This window comes from Anabrus simplex, chromosome 4, assembly GCF_040414725.1.
Source record: "Anabrus simplex isolate iqAnaSimp1 chromosome 4, ASM4041472v1, whole genome shotgun sequence".
NCBI classification, from domain to species: Eukaryota; Metazoa; Arthropoda; class Insecta; order Orthoptera; family Tettigoniidae; genus Anabrus; species Anabrus simplex.
In genome coordinates this window covers 123,972,051-123,987,835 of record NC_090268.1, presented here as the reverse complement: position 1 = coordinate 123,987,835, position 15,785 = coordinate 123,972,051, and the positions used below count along the sequence as shown (strand labels likewise).

The 15,785-nt window shown below is 41.5% G+C and overlaps 1 protein-coding gene across 1 annotated transcript in view; it reads right to left on the bottom strand.

Annotated features, from left to right (window-relative positions):
- Positions 1-15,785, bottom strand: part of LOC136872195 (putative mediator of RNA polymerase II transcription subunit 26) — an 80,093-nt gene that overhangs the window by 19,227 nt on the left and 45,081 nt on the right. The window contains exon 5 of the mRNA XM_068227362.1: positions 6,881-7,082. Coding sequence (XP_068083463.1) covers positions 6,881-7,082 — 202 coding nt within the window. The remainder of the gene's footprint in view (positions 1-6,880; positions 7,083-15,785) is intronic.

The window sequence follows — 15,785 nt, the reverse complement described above, 5'->3', positions numbered from 1 at the left end:
AAGGCAAGGCTCCACAAAGGACATGGAAATGAAAGACTGAGCAGGCCTCGGAAACGTAATACCGTCGGTGTCGGATATGATAGATAAAAGCGAGGAGCCAGGCACAAGCAAGTGGAACCAGTGCCAAGACTCAAGTAAGGGTCCTGTGGAGACCAACCCAAGCTCCTAAGTTAACAGGCCCTGGGGCTCCTTTTAGTCGCCTCTTACGACATACAGGGGAGACCGTGGGTGTATTATACAATCTTCACCCACAGGGGTTATCCGATCCTGGAGTATAGAGATCAAAAATGCAGTACTTACAGAACAGGACATCTCTTAAATGTACAATAATTGATCGAAGGGCGGGCAACAGTCCGCCTCTGAAAAGTGGTACGAGGACTGGAACGGGGTTCACTGAGATTCGGGAGGTCAACTGAGTAGAAGGGGTTCTATTCCCATCTAAGATATCCTCGAAGTGGTTTTAAGTGATTTCCCCGCTTCTTTGCCAGGCAACCGCCGGGATGGTACCTAACTTACGACCACGACCGTTTCATTCCCTCTACCTTGTCTATCCCTTCCAATCTCCACATCCCCCTAGAAGGCCCCTGTTCAACATAGCAGGTGTGGCTGCCAGAGCGAGGTACTGGTACTCCTCCACAGTCGTATCTCCAACCAAATGTCTCACGCTCCAGAACACTGCCCTTGAGGCGGTGGTGGTGAGACCCCTCGCTGAGTCCGAGGGAAAAGATAATCCTGGAGGCTAAACTGACTAAGGGCCTGTACTACGACAGCCAGATAAAAGTGCGGTATAAATTTATTTGGTAGTTTAGACATTTATCTGGAAGTTCGGTTTATGTTCAATCTGAATATTCTCGAGTACAGCTATGCCGAAGTTGGAGAGGCTGTTAACGCTCTTATCTGGGACTTCGCTCTTATCGGGGACGCTACTGTAAAGAATCAAGATGGCTACACATCAAGATGAATCTACTTCTGCATGATGCTGTGCGAAATTAAGTTGTTACAATGTAATCTATGTATATAATTATAAAGTATGTCAGGCTTGCTGTCCAGCTATCACAGAATTCTTAAAGATTTCCCAAGCTAGCAAGTTGCTGCTATTGACTATAATCAGCAGTACACAAGAAGTCAACAGGCAGCTTCATGGGTAACCGTGGTTGTTAGGGCAACATCGTTTGCTGCTATACAGTTTTTCGTGGGTTCGAGTCCCATTAGTCTAACATTTTTTACCTTCTAAATGATAGTCGTTAAGGTTTCAGAGGTGACAGTACACATTTCCTAATCATTAAAATGCATGTCAAAAGCGTGGGTTCTATTCCAAATCTATTCGCGACCCACATATGGTGTAAACGTATACGACGTTGTTCATGGCGATTCGTCCGTCGAATAAGGATGTTTTAAGGAGGTTATATTTATTTTACTTCATAACAACTTGCTACAAAAGTATTTACGCTAAAGTGAGATAAATGCTTGCCAGTTACTACAGTATTCTCACATTGTATTGAAAAGAAAGAAACTAACTACTTATTCAATGAGCAAACAATAAATTGAATAATAAAATTAATGATCCTACGCTGAGTCAGTGGCGTTAATCACGAATATAAACTTTACTTTCGCCGTAACGCGCATCCTCGTAAATAGTACTAGACAAAAAGATAACCTGAATTTTAACTTTTGCGTCCAGGTTACATTTTCAGTGTATTTATTTTCTATAACAGTTTCAGTTTCGTTATACAGTTAATTAATTTTAACATTCCTTCGTATGTGTATATTTCAGTCCTAATTCTGTTTTTGACCTGAACTTCCACATTATAGCTTAATAAGAGTCTGATATTGGATTCTAGTAATACAATTTCAAAAGGAATAGAGCTAAACAAACGAAAACACCAGGGAATACGTATACCACCGCGCTAAATTTCACTATATTTTCAGTAACATTATTACCAACCCAATAAAAGTGTGACTACATCTTCCGCATTACAATACCGTCGTTAAAATCCGTTGGTAGTACGCAAGAAAATATTTAACTTCTAGTTTGCAAACCTGCAGCGTACGTATCTGGCTGTTTACCTGACAGTCGTAGTACAGGCCCTAAATTAATGTTTTTAATAAGGTCAGAAGTCCGCCTCTGTGGTGTAGTGGTTAGCGTGATTAGCTGCCACCCCCGGAGGTCCGGGTTCGATTCCCGGCTCTGCCACGAAAATTTGAAAAGTGGTACGAGGGCTGGAACGGGGTCCACTCAGCCTCGGGAGGTCAACTGAGTAGAGGTGGGTTCGATTCCCACCTCAGCCATCCTCGAAGTGGTTTTCCGTGGTTTCCCACTTCTCCTCCAGGCGAATGCCGGGATGGTACCTAACTTAAGGCCACGGCCGCTTCCGTCCCTCTTCCTAGTCTATCCCTTCCAATCTTCCCATCCCTCCACAAGGCCCCTGTTCAGCATAGCAGGTGAGGCCGCCTGGGCGAGGTACTGGTCATACTCCCCAGTTGTATCCCCGACCAAGAGTCTGAAGCTCCAGGACACTGCCCCTGAGGCGGTAGAGGTGGGATCCCTCGCTGAGTCCGAGGGAAAAGCCGAACCTGGAGGGTAAACAGATGATGTATGTACGTATGTATGTAAATAAGGTCAGATAGAAAATAAAATTACTCATTCATTTTCATAAAATTTCAATAAAATCTATTCGTAATTCCGGATAAATACATGCAGGTAACAACCACTACATCTGGTGCACCTTCCCTAGTTCGACTTTTAGATGTAGGCCTATACGTTCTTCCTCAACAGAAAGAAGTTCCCAAATGTTTTTGTAAGGAAATTTTACTCGACAACAATTATGTTGACCTCCAGAAGCGCGACGCCGTCACCAACATTCATGTATTTATCCATAGTCACTTCAGTGTCCCCATATTCAATAACATTATTAAGCATGCCTAAAATAAAGCTACATTTCTGGTTGAAAATGATGCCTTTGAAGCTCCTGATAGTGTTATCAGTGACACTGAAGATTCGAGTTGCTCAACTCCCAACTGGCCAAATACATCATTCATCCAATGTCGTTTACATTCGTGCTTAACAGATTTCTACATCAAGACCCACAAACGGATATATATAAGTATATGTAAGGACAACTAGCATTAGTAGAATAATTATTATCTCTACCAGAGATTTCTGTCGTTTTCATTATTATACCAATATCTATCAAGGGTCCTAAACATGTATAATTACCGCTATCGGCAGCTTAAACTGGTTTAATAAGCATTTATTACAGCTGAACTTTACATTGTATTGATGCAGGCAGACAAGCACAGAGGTGTAACGGGAAGATAACAGCACAGCACACGCCTAACATCTAAGTCGTCGGCCAGTAATGTTACGAGGTATTCAGAAAAAAGTAAGTGGATACATTTATGGGAATATTCGAACGTTTATACGCTCTCGTAACTGAAGAAAAAGTACGGAAGTCTTCCGTTAGCAAAAAAATATTAAATGTGCCTTAGGTATACATCGCGTAGAAAGAGCTTAATGGTCAAAGAGAAAGGAAATAAAGCAGTTAATTTCCTTATGACCAATTAAATGTCATAATACTAACGAACAGAAAGTACGCGCACAACATAAAGCCATCTACTGAGTCTTACGATTAGAAGTGAAAGGTGGGCTGGCTGGGAACTATGCATTCAGAACGCATCTCAAACGTTTACTTCAGAGTAGCGCCTGTCCTAAGCTACATAATGTATGTCAGAGAGTTTTAATTTAAAAGCGAACCATGACGTAATTTCTATAACGGCGTGTGATTAGCTTCAGGTTACAGTTGTAAAGTGAAATCGTTATACGCAATCCTCCGCATAACTACATGCAATATATGACGTTGCTTCGCAGTGGAATGTAAAATGTCCAGTATTCTGGGTGAATATGAAATATTCTTGGGTTCTTTGATGATGATGATGATGATGATGATGATGATGATGATGATGATGATGATGATGATGTTAGTTGTTTAAAGGGGCCTAACATCTACGTCATCGACCCCTAATGGTACGAAGTGAAACGAAATCACATGTTAATTAACATTTTAAAATATATCCACTGACGACTAGAATTTAAAACAAAGGATGATGAAAAATGATTATGAGTTTAAAATAATCTGTGGATCTAATTCACAATGCCTTATTTTCTGATAAATTGATAGAAAATATAGATTGCGGTAGAATGAGGCATTGGCTTGGAATGCAGTAATATATTCAAATTAGTATTAAAAATACATTAAAATATACCCAGACTAAAACAGAGTCAATAGAATAAAACGTAGTAAACAGTAATGTAAATAGGAAATACTACGTTAGATAAAACAAACGACTATCGCTCATAAAACAGATGACGAGTTCTGCTGGCTGCTCGTCATCTCGTAGGTTGAGGGTGATGGTACTCGGGAGTTTTAGACTACGGCGCAGATCATCCCGTAAGGATGCTTGGGTGTTTTAGGGGATGATGGACATACTTTTCGAAATTATTATACAAATCTATGCTGTATTTTTCGTTTTGAGCAAGTTACCTTAATGGGGGAGGGGGGACCAACACCTTTAACGACTAACAAGCACACTGAATGACGCATTTTCTTTCTCAGCAGCAGAAAGGGTGACTAAAATTAAATTTGATAAGGAAAATATACAATTCTTTCGCAACATGACCATATGTAAATGTCGCGTACCGCATGACACTACAGAAAATCAGGTACTGAAAATGGCAGTTGTGTAATGTACATACGCTTGCCGTTTTTCTTATAAATAACATTTACGAATATCAATATGTTTAATGATTCTTTTTACAATCTACTTATCATTGCTGTATCTACAAACCCTAGTAGAATAAGTGAATTATTTGAAGTATCAATATTTTTGTATCGAGTTGTTTTTAATCACAAAGCTTTTGTTCGAATTTCCACCAAAAATGATATTTCTAAAATTAAACCTAGTGTGGGTTGTTCCTCGCTACTCACTGCAGAAGAGCACAAAATTTGAAAACTCTGGGAATTATCAGAGAAACGGATTTGAAAAACGCGTTTTACAGAAAACTAGCGACAAAGTCACTCAAATTTTGGAAAGCTTCCAGAATTTAAAAGGCTAAGGAGAGTGACAGCCCTGCACTCTTTAGGTCATAAAATGAAATTACTATAGATATCGACTAAATTCCGAAACTGATTCAAAAAGTGCGAGTATTTCATAGTACTGGTACATGAAAAAATTAAAATGACTTTTTGGACCCCAAAGATGTTCGTCGCGCTTTACTGGCTCTCTTAGTCGTACCTCTCTTTGTACTAACACGTTCTTGTGGGGGTAATAATAATAATAATAATAATAATAATAATAATAATAATAATAATAATAATAACTACCTAACATACCCGTTCTTCGCACTGTTCTTCGTGGTTAATGATGCAAAATAAATTGTGAATTATAAACCCAAAACATATGAATTCTAAATCTACAAATTATTAAAAAGACACGCATGGAATATAAATAAAATACGATGACGATGGTAAGGAAAATTAATCAATAAATAAACTGCAGCCCGCAGCGTTTTTCAAATATAGATGAGGCATGGTTAGCACTCTCGGCAATACAACTGTAGCCTGCTAACGCTTTCCGTAGAATGGCGCGCTCTCTCTTCAGTTAGCCTTCATAACGAACAAACAACGACCTCACAAGAATGATAACGACATGGTTTCACGTGTCTCCTCACTTACGCGCGAAATTCACGCCTGTTAATTAGTGGAGGCGACCACAGCCAAAATCACAACAAGGCTGAACGATGAAAATGCATATGACGTTTCTTGTAGAAAATTTAATTTCACGGACCACATGCTGGGTTTCATTTTTTTTACGTTACTTTAGTCAATGTACGGCAAAAGTTGCCCATTTGGGACATACCCCTGTAATATCCCCCCAACTAGTTTGAAACAGTGAAATAGATCAAAATACGAAGTATCCCTTGCGTGACTCAGGATTTCAAGCTACATTCTCAAAACATTTCAGTTCAGTCGATCCAGTTGTTTTCGATCCTATCCAGAACAAACAAACAAACAGACATTATCTCATTTGTATTAATGGTATAGATAATAATAACAATAATAATGCTTATGGCGTGGGTCCTTTTCGAGCTGACACCCACGCAGAACTGTGCGTCTAAGAGAATGAGCTCCAATGTTGATGACGTCACATACACCCTCTTCCTGAACTAGAGGAAATAACCAATGAACCTTAAAATCGAACCCGGGACCCCTCCTACAAAACGCTAGCATGCTAATCTGTTATCCACGATACTGGACAGAATAATAATAATAACAATAATAATAACAGAAAGAAAATGCTAAGAAAACTTCTAGGTCCAAATGTAAAAATGAGGAGACTCAAATTCAACAAAGAATTGTATCAAAGAGCAGAAGGAGTGGTTGAAATGACGAGGAAGAAAAGGGTACAGTTCTATGGACACTTGTTGAGGATGGACAGTAACATACTAACGAAAAGTACCTTTGAATTCTTCACGAAGAGAAGAGCTGAAACGGCTTCGAGAAGTGAGATTGGACTTGATGAAGATGGGGGCCCGGAAGAATACATCATGGACAAAAATTTATTTAGACAACTCGTCAAAAAGTTCCGCGGTTTCCAGGAGACTGGGGAAACAATGGTGAGATCCTATACAGAAGAAAGTAAGTAGGAGAAAGAATGGCAGAGAGTGAAGACTGAGAAGGCTAAAAATACCGCAGAGTTATCAAACGTGGCCCATAGACGGCCAAAACGAAAGAAAAAATCATAATAACCATGTGTGCCAGAAATTTTTATTTTTTTCCAACCTTTATGCGCTGAGTGATGAGAAAAGTGAAATTCGCTGTACCTGATAATGTCTCAGCGAGTCCGGACGCCTCCACAGATCTCAAGAACTTGGCAAAGCGTCGTTCCCTGTCCGCTTGTAATGTCTGCATGACGTCTCCAACAGGTAGAGGGAACATAACTCTGTCTACAGCATGCGCCACGCCTTGAGGAATCGCTATATCGTGCTGATCGCGTTGAATTCTCGCTCCGTTGATTGTAGTTACCTGAAATTCAAAGACAGTATTTATCAGAGTAAGTTAATTTTGTATTAATACGAACTTCGGGGAATATTGAATTCATATATTTCTATCACTGCTTGGTTGAAATTTCTACTTAACATTGACAGAGTAAGATATGATTAAATATTCTATTAATACTCACTTAAAAGATAAAGTATTAAAAAAATATAACCAAGGAACGAAGTCTGGACACCAAACCACTGCCTTCAGGCCGCTACAGGTTCAAGGCAGGATGTTTTCTTATTTATAAATGTTGCCTGCTGCCATTTCTTGATGGATACAGTACTTTTGTATCCATCTCTTGGCACAGGCCAGAGTAAAGTGTAGTTTTCACCGAAGTCCCTGTCTCATCCATGGCTGTGACATTATGGAAGCTGCTGGGGTATGGGTGGTGCTGAGTAATGACATTCAGAGCACGACTAGTGCATCTGAGTATTATGAAAGGTGTTGCTCATAGGGTCAGTCGTGCTGCAATAGCACTTTCTAACCCCGTGAGGAAAGCAATGGCAAACTACCTCACTCCTCGTCTTGCCTAGTACACCTCATTTTGGTGCTGCCATTGGCTTTTGCGGTTTCCTTATAACCGCATAACCTTTGGTAGTGCTATTTGAGGATCCAACCAGCCTCTGGGCTGATGACCTAACAGACAGACACATTTATAAATGAAAGGAGTAAAGAACTCGAATCACAGATAAGGCTTTTTGCGAATGATACAGTATTATACTGCATAGAGCAGCTAGTATCAATTGAGAGCGAAACAACTTCGGAGTCAGTTTGCTCCCCGCTGTTGAGGAACGAGAGCAGCTGAGTGAGCATGGAGGGGAAGTGCATGACGTAATACGTACGAAAGGCCAGAAGGGATGCACGGTATTCTCAGATCACACGAAGTTCAAGCCTATATTATTTCTTTCAATAAATACACGTATTCCAAAACTTACTTAATTGTGTAATTTATTGAGGACATATCGCACGCTGCTGTACTTTGTCAATGAATAATTTTTCTTGCCCTATTATACTTTATAATCTGTGTCTGTTCTTTCCGCATGATCCATGCTCCAAATTATTATTATTATTATTATTATTATTATTATTATTATTATTATTATGGTAACATAATTATCCGTGCGGTTACTGCAAGTACCGCCACAGTATGCAACCCGCTTGTCCGATGCACTCTTCTCACGCGGCAGTCAGCCGTCCCGAACGGAGTAAGAAACGTCTGCTCCCTAGAACAACTACTTGATGACGTCTGATATACAGCAGTAAATAAGTTACAGGACGGTAAGCGACTGCAGAAAGACCTTGACAATGTTGTGAGATGAGTGGATGAAGGTAGGCGTGGTGAAAAGTCAGGTTGTAAGTTTCACTAAAAGGAAAAGTCCTCTCAGTTTTAATTACTGTGCTAATGGAGTGAAAGTACCCCATAGAGATCGCTCTAAGTAGACTATCAAGGTGTTAATATAAAGATCTTCATTAGGGTAATCACCTTAACGGGATTGTAAACACAGATTACGGATCTCTTCATATCGTTATGAGTGTACCTGGAGATTGTAGTACCGAGCGAGTTGGCCGTGTGGTTAGAGGCGCGCAGCTGTGAGTTTGCATTCTGGAGATAGTGGGTTCGAACTCCACTGTCAGCAGCCCTGAAGATAGTTTTCCGTGGTTTTCCACTTTCACACCAGACAAGTGCTGGGGCTGTACCTTCATTAAGACCACGGTCGATTCACACCCACTCCTAGCCCTTTCCTACCTCATTGTCGCTGTAAGATCTATCTGTGTCTATGCGACGTAAAGCAATTTGTAAAAACAGGTTGTAGTGAAGATGTAAAGGAGAGGGCGTATAAGTCGATGGTAAGACCAAAATTAGAGTATGGTTCCAAAGTATGGGACCCTGACAAGGATTATTTGCTTAGAGAACTGGAGGAGATCCAAAGGAAAGCAACACGATTTGTTCTGGGTGATAGGGAAATTTTAAAAAGTAGTGTTGCGAAAAAGTTACAAACTTTGGGATGGGAAGACTTGAGAGTAAGGAGAAGAGCTGCTCGATTAAGCGGTAGGTTCCACCGGGTTGAGTGGTTCAGAGGGTTGAGGCGCTGGCCTACTGACCCCAACTTGGCAGGTTCGATCCTGACTCAGTCCCTTGGTACTTGAAGGTGCTCATCTACGTCAGCCTCACGTCGGTAGATTTACTGGCATGTTAAAGGTCTCCTGCAGGACTAAATTCCGGCAACTTGGCGTCTCCGAAAAACGTCATCGAACGGATGGCGTGAAATGAGATTTGTAGACGAATAAGCTTGCATGGAATGTTCAAAATGGAAAATATCATAATGTGAAGACAAGTCTGGAGTTCAAGAGGACACAATGGGGCAAATATTTGTTTATGGGAAGAAGAATTAGGAATTGTAATAATTTACCAAGGGATATATTAGATAAATTTCCAACTTTTTGGAAATAATTTAAGAGAAGACTAGGTAAAGAGTTGATAGAGAATCTGCCACCTGAGCGATAGCCTTAAATGCAGATAGATAGATAGATAGATAGATAGATAGATAGATAGATAGATAGATAGATAGATAGATAGATAGATAGATAGATAGATAGATAGATAGATAGATAGATAGATAGATAGATAGATAGAAACCTTTGCTATAGAATGACGCTAGTTGTTTACTGATGTATCTTTATGTTGCTATAGGAAATGCAGGACAGCACGTGAAGGGAGCTATGTTCGTTTGAAATTTGATCTGCATTGTTGCAAGTTGTAACAAAAATTAGTGACTTAAGGTACATTGTATTTTTAAATTGAAAATATGAAGGGAATGCGGCAAGTTACTTTCGTAAATGTTTGTTATACTCTCTTTGCTGTAGTCACCTACCTATACTGATCAACGTTTTCATTCAAACATAGCGGTGCTCCGTGGTTGTCCACGTGCCACCCTGAGTTACCTAAACAACATGATCTGGCAAACACGAGACGGAGTTAACTTCATTCTTTCGGTGTCCGAACTTCCATCCCTGCTCATAGCATAGTTGATGATCAATAAAATAAATTTCGTGTGGCTATTTCTAGCCGAGTGCAGCCCTCGTGAGGCAGACCCTCCGATGAGGGTGGGCGGCATCTTCCATGTGTAGGTAACTGCGTGTTATTGTGGTGGAGGACAGTGTTATGTGTTGTGTGTGAGTTGCAGGGATGTTGGGGACTGCACAAACACCCAGCCCCCGGGACATTAGAATTAACCAATGAAGGTTAAAATCCCCGACCCGGCCGGGAATCGAACCCGGGACCCTCTGAACCGAAGGCCAGTGCTCTGACCATTCAGCCAACGAGTCGGACATAGTTGATGATGATGATGCTTGTTGTTTAAAGAGGGCTAACATCGAGGTCATCGGCCCCTATGGTATGAAATGAGACGAAATGCAATTTAAAAGTACAACATTCATCCACTGACCAGAATTTAAAACGTGATGATGAAGAATGAATTGATGAATAGGAATTGAGAACAATCAGTGAATCTGACCCGCAATGCCTCACAATTCCAGAAACACAATTCCAGGGGCTGCTTTCAAAGCACAATCCCGAATCGATCATGCTTGTCTAAAGGGTTCAATATCCATGTCAACGGTCCCTCATAATGGCACTTATCGCTAGTAAAGCAGAACCATAGTATTTCTCAAATTGCGGTACTAATCAAAGGTAGCGTAAACTCACGGTGTTCCAAACATCATGGTACTACTCACAAGTATTGTACATCGTACAGGTAACGCAGACCTCTGGTGTTTCTCACATAATGTCGCCATTCATAGGCAACGCAAACCCATAGTGTTCCCCACCTAGGTGTACTAATCACGGACGCCGGCATTCCCGTGTGTTCCTCACATAGTGGGTACTAAACATAGGCAACGAAGGCCCATGGTGTCGCTCGTATTGTGTTACTAACCAGAGACAACGCCCAGGCCAGTGGTGTTGCTCACAAGGGTACGACTCACGGGTACTGGAAACCCACAGTTAACCCCGCTGGACTGCTACGAATCACAAAACTATTGAGTACGTAATAGAGTGGTACTACTCGTAAGTAAAAGCGACCCTTGGTGTTCCCCGCGTGATTGTACTAACTACAAGTAGTTTCATGGTTCTGAGTCAATCATACCTTGGTCGCCCCTTTTAGTCTCCTCTTAAAACAGGCAGGGGATACTGTGAGTGTATTCTTTGTCTGTGTCCCCCACCCACAGTGGGTAGTGTGTTTGGTCAGCGAGAGGTATTTTATTTCCCTCAAGTCCGCCGGCAAGCCGGTTAGGACCCCCCTGTCGTCACCTGGGACGCGCCACGTGGAGGTATCACCTCTCCCCTTGCTACGCCAGCGTAGTAGGTTCGTGGCATAGCATAGTTGATAACAGTTACAATCAAACTAAAATGTATATGGACCATTGCGATAGAAAGGACTTTATGATGTTAATGGCCTGATAGCTCACAGAAGACATGTTTGGATACAATGCAAACGCACCAGTTGAACCTCTTCGGAGGAAAACATCGTTCTAAGAGTTTCTTTTCATTTCACCTTCTTCATCAGCTTCTTCTCCTTCCTCTTCTTCCTGGCCTCTTTTCCAATTTATTGAGATGATCTCTTGGTATGGATTTGGCCCCGTTTTACGACCGATGCCCTCCCTGACGCGAACCTCATGCGGAAGGATGCTTAACTCAATTTCATGCACTGAAATCGACTAAATGGCCCACAATGAACGTCTGGATGACTTTACTCGAAGTAGAATGACTGGGAAGCTCAAGAAAGGGTTGATTATAAGAAGTGTCGCTTAGAAGTTTGGTATTGCCCATGAGTATCGCGAGCATGGGAAGCCTTCAGGACAACAGGCACAGCTGTGCGATGGACTGGTGAAGTCGTACAAGCCGAATGAGAGCCACAAAACTGAGTGAATACAATGTAGACCGACAAATGCTGGGAGGGTGCTCGGGACACCCAAGCAAACATTTTTTACAAATGTTTTACCTACGAGGCATTGTTTCGCAAGGCAAGCCAATCTTAATGTAACACACTATTACCATCCAGCACTATGGGGCACCGCCGCACTTCAGTCATCGTATGCGTGTGCACTAGAATGAACAATTTGCAGGACAGTAGATTGACAGGGGAGGTCTCGTACCATGGCCTCCCCCATTCCCTGATTTGGCCCCTCTCGATTTGTTTTGCTTAGAGTCAGACGCAGGTTCTTGCGTACGAAGCTGCCGTTGAATATGAAGATGATCTGGTGCCTCGGATAATAATTGCCGCCAGAAAGACGATCCAAGACAACTTTGTGGTCTTCCAGCGCGTTCGAAAAGTCATGTCTTGCTGATGCAACAATTTTGTACTGGTCAACGGAGGCATTTTCGAACCCTGGTTGCCGTGATTCTAGTTTGCAAACGTTTCTTGTGGTTTGTAAGACTCGCAGGGTAATAGTAATAGTTCTACATGGTTCTGCGAAGGGTAGGCATCACTATAGGATGGTAAAGGCGTGTTACATTAGGATCTGGTGGCCTCACAGGAACGTATGATATTGTCAAAAAGAAAATGTTTGAGTTTGAGAAACAGACGCTAAACAGCGAGTAACATTGCACAAGTGCTTGATTACGAACTGATCACGATACATTATTCAGTGCCGATACGATGTTTTAAAAGAGTGTTGCAAGCGATAGATATGTTAAGAGTGACAGAAAACAAGGTACCTTGTACATACAAGTAATATATGGTCATCTATTACAAAAGAACAAAACACAACCCCAGATCACGCAGAAGTACCCAAATAAGAAATGGAAAAATGTCTAGAGAAATTTCAAATATCCTTATATCCCAACTGACTAGAAAATAGCCGCATACAAAGGTATTAACAAAATAATTCCAACAGAAGATTAAAACAATCCGTCACAACATCACCCAATCCCCACTCTGAAAAAACGTCCGCAGGTGGACACACAGAGGAATAAAATGACTAACTGTGGAAGTTTCAAAGTTCTCTGGAAATGGATTTGGTCTGTGTTAAGACAGACGAAAGGATCTTCGAATCCTAATAAAGCTTATAGAACAGCACTAAGCTAGATTTTTGTACGCGGCACTTGAAATTTGTGTGGACTTGGCTTTACGTGGGGTACCGCTATTACGTCCAGGTCCAGGTAAACGAACAGTGCTCCCTGAACACATTCAACCGACTTCTAACTGATGCCAACAAAAATGATTGAAACGTGTGCCACCGACACAGACTTTTTTCTCCACTATTTGATTTTTCTTTAAAAATGCTAATTGTTTGGAATGTCGACCTATACAGATCTTTTGCCCCGACTTGCACCACGTGATATGAACCTGCGTGTAATTGGAATGGAGGAAGTGTAGAGTGTTGAATGTGAGGAAAGGAACGTTAAGGACGACACAAAAACACAGTCCCCAGACCAGGGGTATTAATCATTTACAACTAAAAACCCCTGTCCCAGCCGGGAATCGAACCCGCAGCCACCAGGTGACAGGCGGACGCGTTGCCCCCTACACCGCGTGGCCGGACTGCTATTTGCTTTACGTCGCACCGACACAGATAGGTCTTATGGCGACGATGGGATAGGTAAGGCCTAGGAGTTGGAAGGAAGCGACCGTGGCCTTAATTAAGGTACAGCCCCAGCATTTGCCTGGTGTGAAAATGGGAAACCATGTAAAACCATTTTAGGGATGCCAGAAATGAGGGTCAAACCCACTATCTACCGAATGCCACATAGCCCGGCAAAATTATACATGATTATTTGTTCTTGTAATGATTGTCTTTTGCTTTTGCACACGTAATTTCGTAAAATATGGCATCTGGTCGTGGAAGGAGTCTTGATTTGACAAAAAAAATCAAAGTATATTACCAGCATCAAGCTGAAGTTTGAGCTTGTTGCGGAAAGTTCATATAATATTACTAATGATAGTAATAATTAAAGCAAAATAAATGAATTGTGGTCATAAACATATTCATAGTATATTTTTAGGACGTCGGTAACAAAATGTAGGGGGAGGTCAAATCTGATCTGTGATAATCCTTCGGAAAAGTGGCTGAACTACATCACAAAGCCAACTTGTGGAACAGAGTGTAGCCTCTGGTTGGTGTATTATGCCCGTTAGATTGACGAACGGGGTTGTCTTGTTACTCAATCAGAGAGGAAAGCTCTATCAATTAGTGAGATGATCGCTTTGTGCACTCAGAATTCCGCGGGGCGTCACCAACCAATGTGCAATTTATATCGTATCATCCCGCGAACTCGACAACAATTACACAGCCATGCAATGGATTCAGGGTGAATAGGTATAATACAGTATTGATGTGCAAGTAATTTTACATTTCAACATCATTTTAGATGTGACTGGAAAAATATTCAGCCGATATATTTTCACAATGTATTTCTATTACCACGTATTCTATTATCGACCTCAATGCCGCAGTCAGATAGCCATTGGTCTTCTGTTTCCGTGAAATCACGTTCGATTTCGATTGAGGTCGATGGTATTTCATATGCTGTATATCGTCCTACTGTCTGTGTTTTTTGAGTGTTATGCAGGCAGCTACTTGGTTTTCATACTGGACTGGATAAGTAACTGACAATGCAGAATTCAGTTTAACGTTTGTCTATTTATTTGTTTTTCAGAGGTGGTGGTGGTTGTGGTGATTTTTGTTTTAAGGGGAACAAATCACAAAAAAATAAGATAAAACTATTTTTTCAACGGAGGAATTTGAAAATGACTTTAAAATATAACTAGCATTATTTCATTCAACCGAAAATGACACAAACTCATCTAAAGGGAACAGAAGTTCCCTGACTAACAGAACACTTCATGGTTATAAGCCCTCTATTACTCCACTCTCACACGTAATGCGAATGACGAGATCAGCAGTATCCTGTCATCGGCTAGTATGAGTTCGAGTGTCTTCTGCAGTTCGAGGTTCCTTCTTAGGCCAGAGAGATCGGCGCACACTGTGAGGATGTGGACCACACTAAATTCGGCACACCAACAATACATTTGGGGCTCTTCCCTTTTTAGGACATAAGAGTGCATAAATATTCCATCCTCAGCCTACACAAAACTACGACCGGAAAGAGGACCATCACACAGCAAGTGTCTTTTTAATAGCTCACAGATTGTTGTAATCATTGTTTTAAGAGGGAGTACAACTGGGCAACCATCCTCTAGGGATTCGACCTTTCGAAAAATGAAGGTATCGGCCAAATGAAGACTAGGGCCACGAAGGGAGTGAAAATGAAAGACTCCCTACGCCTCGCAATGTAATACCGTCGGGGTCTGAAAAGAACAAGAGTTGACAAAGGGGGGTCGGACAGGATAGTTTAAAGTGACAAGCCTGGAACAAGTAAGTGGAAATAATGGCAGGACTCAGATAAGGACCCGGCGGTCACCAACCCACGCTCCCAAGTTCAGAGTCCCTGAGGCCCCTTTTAGTCGCCTCTTACGAGAGGCAAGGGGGTACGCGGATTATATTCTACCACTCCTACTCACAGGGGGAGCTGTTTAGGTAGGCCTATGTGTATAGTGCATGTTACTTTCTATATACTGTAGGCTCTGATGATGCTTGTTGTTTAAAGGGGCCTAACATCGGCCCCTAATGGTACGAAATGAGACTAAGTGGCATGACGAATTAAAAGTCCAAAATTCTCCACTG